Source organism: Cervus canadensis, chromosome X (assembly GCF_019320065.1).
Source record: "Cervus canadensis isolate Bull #8, Minnesota chromosome X, ASM1932006v1, whole genome shotgun sequence".
Taxonomy (NCBI): Eukaryota; Metazoa; Chordata; class Mammalia; order Artiodactyla; family Cervidae; genus Cervus; species Cervus canadensis.
Window position 1 is genome coordinate 144,516,259 of NC_057419.1, and position 7,449 is coordinate 144,523,707.

General features: G+C 52.5%; 1 protein-coding gene across 2 annotated transcripts; it reads left to right on the top strand.

Annotated features, from left to right (window-relative positions):
• The first annotated feature begins 487 nt into the window (after nucleotides 1-487).
• LOC122435045 (EKC/KEOPS complex subunit LAGE3-like) lies at nucleotides 488-2,496 on the top strand. Of its 2 annotated transcripts, none has more exons than XM_043458893.1 (5): nucleotides 488-672; nucleotides 794-903; nucleotides 1,212-1,329; nucleotides 1,819-1,944; nucleotides 2,159-2,496. In XM_043458893.1, exons 1-5 carry the CDS (start codon nucleotides 491-493, stop codon nucleotides 2,295-2,297), a joined length of 675 nt encoding a protein of 224 aa, XP_043314828.1. In that variant the 5' UTR covers nucleotides 488-490; the 3' UTR covers nucleotides 2,298-2,496. The 2 variants fall into 2 exon arrangements, with proteins under 2 accessions (XP_043314828.1, XP_043314829.1); XM_043458894.1 differs by having other exon boundaries at nucleotides 797-903.
• Nucleotides 2,497-7,449: the final 4,953 nt, after the last annotated feature.

The following is a 7,449-nucleotide window of genomic DNA, read 5'->3' on the forward strand; positions in this document are numbered from 1 at the left end:
TCCTCGCTTCCCTCCCCAGGTGAACAAGCGCAGCCCACTCCACATCCCTAGTCTCAGGACTCCAGGACCGGTTCCCATCCACCGCCATGCAAAGGCACCTGCATGTGAACAAAGCACACAGAGATGCCAATGTGTATGCCCCTGACACATGCTCTTTTTCACACACACACACACACACACAGACGCCCATGTGCATGACCCTGTGCACAAGCACACTTACACTCCCATGTGCATGCACCTGACCACAGGCTCTCTCACACACAGGTACACACACATGCACTAGCACCTGTGCACAGGCACTCTCTCTCTCTCTCGGGCACACACACATACAGACACGGACAGGCAGATGCCCACGTGCATGCACCTGCCTACAGACACACGAACGCACACGTGAGCTACGTATGGGACACCAGAGGGACCGACAGAGCGTGACACAGGGTTTTCCTGACTCCCTTCCGGAAGTTGAAGACAAGGACCTGCGCTTAGCAGGATGGTCACCTATGAGCGTGGCCGGGTTTGCATCGGCGCAGGTTTGGAGGTGCACAGGGACCAGGACTCACTTGGGGTTTGCCGCCTTGGACCGGAAACAGTCGCGTGCGCCGAGGAGTGTGGCGGTGTCTGTTTGAACATGCGCACTGAGGAGCTGCCCCCCAACACCCAGAGGCCTCACTGGTAAGCCGTTTACCAGGTTTCCGGGCCAAGGCAGGGCTGACTTAGATCACCCCGACCACATGGGGGTGTGTCCGCACTGGTGGATGGGGGCGACCGGGCACACTAACGCATGAAATTTTAGCAGGGGCCGCCCATTACCCGAGAGTCTGCAGTCATCGCGGGAACGAATGGTCGGTGGGAACCAATCGAGAGGCAGGACCAGGCTGTGTGTGCGCAGGCGCTCTGCCTATGGTGAGCTGCAGGTCGCAGTAGAGGCCTGGGTTCTGTAGGGAAGTTCAGTCTTTCCACGGGTGGAGGGAGGGGAAGAGGGTTCAAGATGGAGTCCGAGGCACACGGTGGAGGAGCCACCAGGGCAGCCGATGAAGATCCAGGTGCCGTGGCCTTTGCAACGGGCACAGCACGTGACAGCCACAGCATGCCGGGTGGTGCTGGTGGCCAGGATGACCCTGGCGACCCAGCTTGCCCTGCTGACGCCGTCAGTCATGGAGTTCATGGAGGCGCTGGTGACCTGGCTAATCCCAGAGGCCCCCGCACTGCAGGAGAGTCAGGTGGCGCAGCTGGTGCCATTCTGCACATCCCGGGGCCACCTCATGCCCCAGGGCCTGGTGGAGATGCTGCACCCGGAGCCAGAGTTCTGAGTAACCGAGCCCTCCAGTTGTATCCTATTCCAGGAACCCCGGTGGGCCAGGCGGCCGTGGGAGTCCGGGTGTGGGCTAGGGTTTGGGGGGTTGCAGGTGGTGCTAAAGTTTAGGAGGAGGGTACTCTGGGGGGCTAGAGGATATGGGTCAGGGGTGGTCTGACTGCCAGGGGAAGAATAGTGAGGAAAAGCAACCTGAAGGGAACCAGAGAGTCAGGCGGTGATATCCAGGGTGTCTGGCAGTGGCCTTGTGGGAGAAGGTGTGGTTCCATGAGCAGGCAGCCTGTCGTACAGGCAAAGCGAGTAGCGTGGATGGTGGAGAGGAAAAGCAACCTGAAGGGATCCAGAGGGTCGGCGGTGATATCCAGGATGTCCTCAGGGTATAGGCTGAGATGTCTGGACTTTCTAGGCGGCCTCCCTGTGGGAGAAGGCGGGTCTCAGTGAGCAGGGAGCCTGACGTACAAGCAAAATGAGAAATGCGGATGGTGCCTTAACCATATCTCCACCAGCAGCCTCACTGTGCCTTTCTCATCGCACGCGGAGGCAGACATCGCCCGCCACTTCCTGACTCCACGTACTCAACTGCAAGGGCCGATTCGGAAGGAGCTCAATGTTAATGGCCGCATGCTGGTTCTGTCAGTTCTAAAGGGGACCAGGGCCGGGGAGGGGATTGTAGGTGGTGGGCGGTGGCCAGAGCCAGTCTGGGCTCAGGAGGAGTCATAATGGAGGGTTAAGCCTAAAGGAAAAGTGTGGTGCTCTGGGCTTGTCGGTGTGCGGGAACAGAGGGAGGACATGCTGCTCTTCCTCCATCTTGGCGGGACCTTGAATTTCGTCTTCCCTTCCTTTTAGCCGATTGACTGCTGAAGACCCTGGCCTGCTCCAGAGGTCCATCGCCTTCTGTCTGGAGCAGCTTTCCCTGGTGATGCGGTCCTTGCAGCACTTTGTGGCCCCCGTTTCTGCTAAGCCTCAGCACGGAAGAGGGGTTTAAACCTAGCCTATGTGCCCTAGCCTCAAGTGTCCTTCCCCAGGGCATTGCTTTCTGCAGTAGTTTGATTGGGCTTCATCTTCTGCCTGTGCTGCTGCTTGGGGCTCAGTGTCTACATAGTTTGTTTGGTGACTGTTAACTACAGAAAATACTTTGTTTGATGATTGTTAACTGCAGGAAATAAAACTGAGCTACTGTGCTATCTCTGGCTTTAGTTTTAGCTTCTGCACTTCCTCATACTGCACTTGTCATTCAGTTGGAGGGGAGGTTCTGAGAGCCACATATTCAAGGAGTACAACGTAATTGAAGACAATGTAAGAAGTGGGAGAATAAGAAAGTTGTATACTGTCATTCGGTATTAATTTTGGAATATATTCTCATTTTATAGTTATATTAAATATTAAGATAAATTACCAGAGGCCTTCCCTGGTGGCTCAGATGGTAAAGAATCTGCCTGCAGTGTGGTAGACTGGGTTCAATCTCTGGGTTGGGAATATCCTCTGAAGAAGGTAATGGCAATCCACTCCAGTATTTTTGCCTGGAGAAATCCTGAACAGTGGAGCTTGCAGGCTACAATTCATGGGGTTGTAAGGAGTTGGACTCCACAGAGCAAGTGCACTTTTCACTTTTCATGTAACACCTGAATGATGTTTTTCAGTCTATAATTCATGTCCAGCTATTTGTGCCCCCATGGACTGTAGCATACCAGACTCGTCTGTCCTCCACTGTCTCCGGCAATTTGCTCAAATTCATGTCCATTGAGTGGGTTATGCTATCTCACCATCTCATCCTCTGTTTCCCCCTTCTCCTGTTGCCTTCAGTCTTTCCCAGCATCAGGATCTCTTCCAGTTAGTTGGCCCTTCACATCAGGTAGCCAAAGTATAGGAGCTTCAGGTTCAGCATCAGTCCGTCCAATGAATATTCAGGGTTGATTTCCTTTAGGATTGACTTGTCTGTTCTCCTTGCAGTCCACGTCCTCTCAAGAGTATCCTTATATCCTGAAACCTTGCTAAACTGAATAATTAATTGTAATAGCTCTTTTATACATCCCATTGGACTTTGTACATAGACTATCATTTTGTCTGTAAATAAATACACATTTCTTTCTTTCTTTCCAATTGATGCATTTTAACTGATTTCTGTTAAAAGGAAAGCTCCAACACTTTGGCCACCTGATTTGAAGAGCTGACTCAGTGGCAAAGACCCTGATGCTGGGAAAGTTTGAAGACAGGAAGAGAAGGGGACGACAGAGGATGAGATGGTTGGATGGCATCACTGACATGATGGACATGAATTTGAGCAAGTTCCAGGAGATGGTGAAGGACAGGGAAGCCTGGAGTGCTGCAGTCCTTGGGTTTGTAAAGGGTCCAACATGACTGAATGAACAGCAACAGGCATGGGGAAGATGCTGGTGGGTTGTTTGCTTCGGCCCCTCACCATCTGCTACCTTTGTCTAGTGTGACCCTTCTGTGGCACACGTTGGAGAGGTCAAAGCTGCATTGTGGAATGCACGTTTTAGATGGGTCCAGGTTGGGCCAGCTAGTTACCCTTGTGCGTGGTTTGGGAGGCAAATGAGTTGGGATTCTGTTTGCCCCTCCTGGGAGGCACAGAGACTCAGAGCAGAATGTCTGTGTGTGGTGAGAGTTAGGTTGCAGCCCTGGGGGTTGCTGCTTATGGCAGCCAACTGGGAGCACTTTTTTTTTGCAGCCAGGCACTCGGTGGTGGTGGCTTTTTGTTGGCGGGGCCTATAGTCGACTGTCCTGGGAGTGTGCAGCACACAGATCAGCAAAGGCAGGGCCCCTCCTGCCTGTGGAGATCCCACTGGAAGCCCGAGGGTGGGAGCCTCTTGAGTGACACCTGCACCTCTGTGCAGCCTCTGTGGGAGGGCAGGGCTGGGGACACATGGGAACCAGCCCCTCAGGTGGAGGAGTGGCCTGGAAATAGGTGAGAGGAGCCTAGAGCACCTCTGTCATCTCCTGGCCTTGAGATGTGAGGGGCGGTGTTGGTCCAGGAGAAGGAGGGTCTGCATAACTAGCCAGGACAGCAGGGGAAGCCTGGGCCCGCCCACCCACCAGGGAGCACAAGGAGGGAAGGGCACCCCTGAGTGGAATTGGGGAGACAGTAGAGTGACCGTAGGTCGCCACAGCTGGTATCACCTCCACAGCTCCTCTGATTCCAGGAACTTCCTTAGGGCGCGTGGCTTTGTCTTGCTTTAACACTGTTATGTCAGGAAGACTTACTTTCCTGTTTCCATCTGTCCCTCAGCTCAGGTCTGTGAGGCCTTGAGTGTCACACCTGTCTGTATAGCTAAGGTGGATTATCAGGCAGAAGAGACTTGGTTTCTATGCTTGTTTGGGTCAATCACTGTCTCCCTACCAAAAAGGCTCATGTGAGCATAGATGGGGAAGCCAGTAACACTGGCCTGTGGACTGAGTGTCTGGGTCCTGCTTCCACCCTCAGTTCCCATATTGAAGCCCTAAGCCCCAGGGGCTGGAGTTTGGAGACGGGTCTCTGGGATGTACTAGGGTCTAGATGAGGTCCTGAGACTGGTGCCTCCATGGTGGGTTCAGTGAGGATGCCGATCAGTCCTGACCCCCCAACTTGGGGAAGACCCCTTTTCTTGGAGGTCCTACTCTTGCCCTGCTGTGTGTGTTTTACTTTGAGTTTTATTTTGGGGAGGTGTTGGAGGGTGTGGGGGAGGAACATTAACCCTTATGGCCTTGAGGAGATGTTTAGGAGCCATGGTCAAGGCCTTGGGAGTAGAAAGCCACTATCCTTCTCTCGGTGGCATGTCTGTGGACACTTGGCTGCGTCCATTCCCTGCCATCTGAGCCAGCACAGGAGGGGCCCATATGCACAGGCGCATCAGGGCGACCTGAAGGGAGCTTGGTTTCATGAGGGAGCTGAGTCCCTCTGGCCTCACGGGGTCTCCCTAGTGGCACACGGGTAGCCGCGCTCTCTAGGCGGTAACCAATCTGGAGCGAAGAGGCGCCCTCAGGGGAGTCTGTGCAGGTGAACTGGGCATCCTTTCACAGAAGGGGAGGGACTTTGTGAGGGGCTCAGTCTCTCTTCAGCTCCTGTTGACCTCTGGGAGGGATGCATGGCAGCCATGCAGTCCTTTGACTGTGGCGCGGGTTTTGTGGGCAGTGGAGAGGGTACTGAAACAGTGCCACATTGTCCTGGAGCACACAGAGCCATTGGAGGCTGAAAGCAGGCTGCAGAGAAGGGCGCTGTGGCTGGGGCGGCCCCCCAGGCCCTGGGGGCATCAACTGTCCAAGTGCAAAGTGCAGAGGCTTTGGCCTTGGGTTGAGCCCCATGAGGCCCGGTGCTGGAGTTGTATCCTTTCTAAGGAGCCTGCAGGTTCACCGGGGTTGTAGGGCAGTGGTTGGTGGAGGAGCACCGGAAGATGAGCCCTAGAGGCTTCAGAGGCTGCGGGTTAGGGGGTGCCACTGGGGTACAGAAGGGACGTCGGGGACCAAGGGTGTTCAAAACTAGCAGCCCGTGAGCTGCCACGAGATGGCCAGGAGGACTTGGGGTGGCCTGATGTCTGTGGTGCCCAGTTCTCCCAAGGTGTTCTGGGGTTAAGCAGGCCTCAGCAAGACCTGGGGGCCAAAACCGAGATGTCCCCATGAACTGGCCCTTAACCAAATGTGCCAGCACCCTCTCGATGTCCTCCCTGTCCTGCCTGGATGTGGTGGACTTGGTCGGCAGGTACCTGACCCAGGATGCTGACCTCGACCCCGAAGCTATTGAGAGGGAGCTGGTGGTGACTGGCAGTGACCTGATGATGTGAGTGGACAAAAGGACTGGGGAAGGGGTGGCGTGCTCATCTCTGCCTCTGCCAAGTCCTGCCTTTACACATGCGGAGGCCGCAGGCTTGGGTGAAGCAGGGCTGGGCCACTGCAGTTGTCACGCTGTATGTCCACTTTGATGGACACACTGGGGAGTGCAGCACTTTGTGCCCCCTTCTTTTTGAATTCTCAGCTGGGATAGGGAGGTTGAGGCCACAAAAATGTCCTGTCCTATGTGATGTGCCCTTCCCTAGGCCAGGATTTCTGAACTATTTGCCACTTGATTGGGCGCCTGATTGTTGGCCCCTACTGGCCATTGAACTCCCTCTGACCTCTTGTGTTGATTGGTGCCTAAATACTGGTTACCACAGATAGGAAAGCTGACTTATGTTCTGTGTTTGAGTTTCTCTTCAGCAGCCAGATTTTCTTGCCTTTGTCCTTGAGTGGGAGGGGAGGTTCTGGGTCCAGATAGTCAAGCATCACAAAGCAACTGAAGGCAATTTGGGAAATGGAAGAAAATAAAAAGTATTTGGGTCCTGTTGTTCAGCATTGGCCACTGTCTACCTTTTGGAATACTTTGGTATTCTGAGTTGTAGGTGTACATTAAATGTATACAACAGTCCTATGAATGAGTAAGGTTTTTAAGGTTTGGGATTAACTGTTCTCTAGGATTTTCTCATCTAACATCTGAGCTTTACCCCTGTCTAAAACTTCTTCAAACATCACATTGAACTGATGCATGAAAGGTGCATTATAATGTAATTTAATGCTCAAGACTTTAATTCTTTAATTTAATATAATGCTCAAGACTTTAATTCTCCTCAGTTTTACCCCATTATACATAATGTCTCAGTGGGATTCTTGTAGTCTCTGTATGAATGGTTCTGTTTTTAGTATAGATTCCGGGAGGTATATTTACAATACAGAATTGCTCTTCAGAAAATGTGCCGCCCCCACCAGAATGCTTATTTCCTCACACCCCTTTTTACTACTAGATCTGTTTCCTGCCCTAATCAAACAAACAAAACACCTCAGTTTTCATGAGCAAAGAATCCAGTAACACTAGAATAAAAACTTTGTGCTTTACTGGCCTTGTTTCACGTCAAGAAAAGAAAAGTGCTGGAACGATGGGTTAAGTGTTCTCAGAATGAGGGGGGAGGCAGTTAGTGCAAGCTTGAGAAAATACAATTAAATAAAAAATCTTTTGCAGGCACTATGCTAATGCATTTTGCCTGCATTATCATGTCTAATGGTCATGATACCTTTTGGAGTTGAGGAATTGAAGCTGAGAGGCTCGGTAACTTTCTTCAGTTCTCTCAGCTAGGATCTCAAATCCAGAGAGAGGCTGGATTTTAATCTATGTC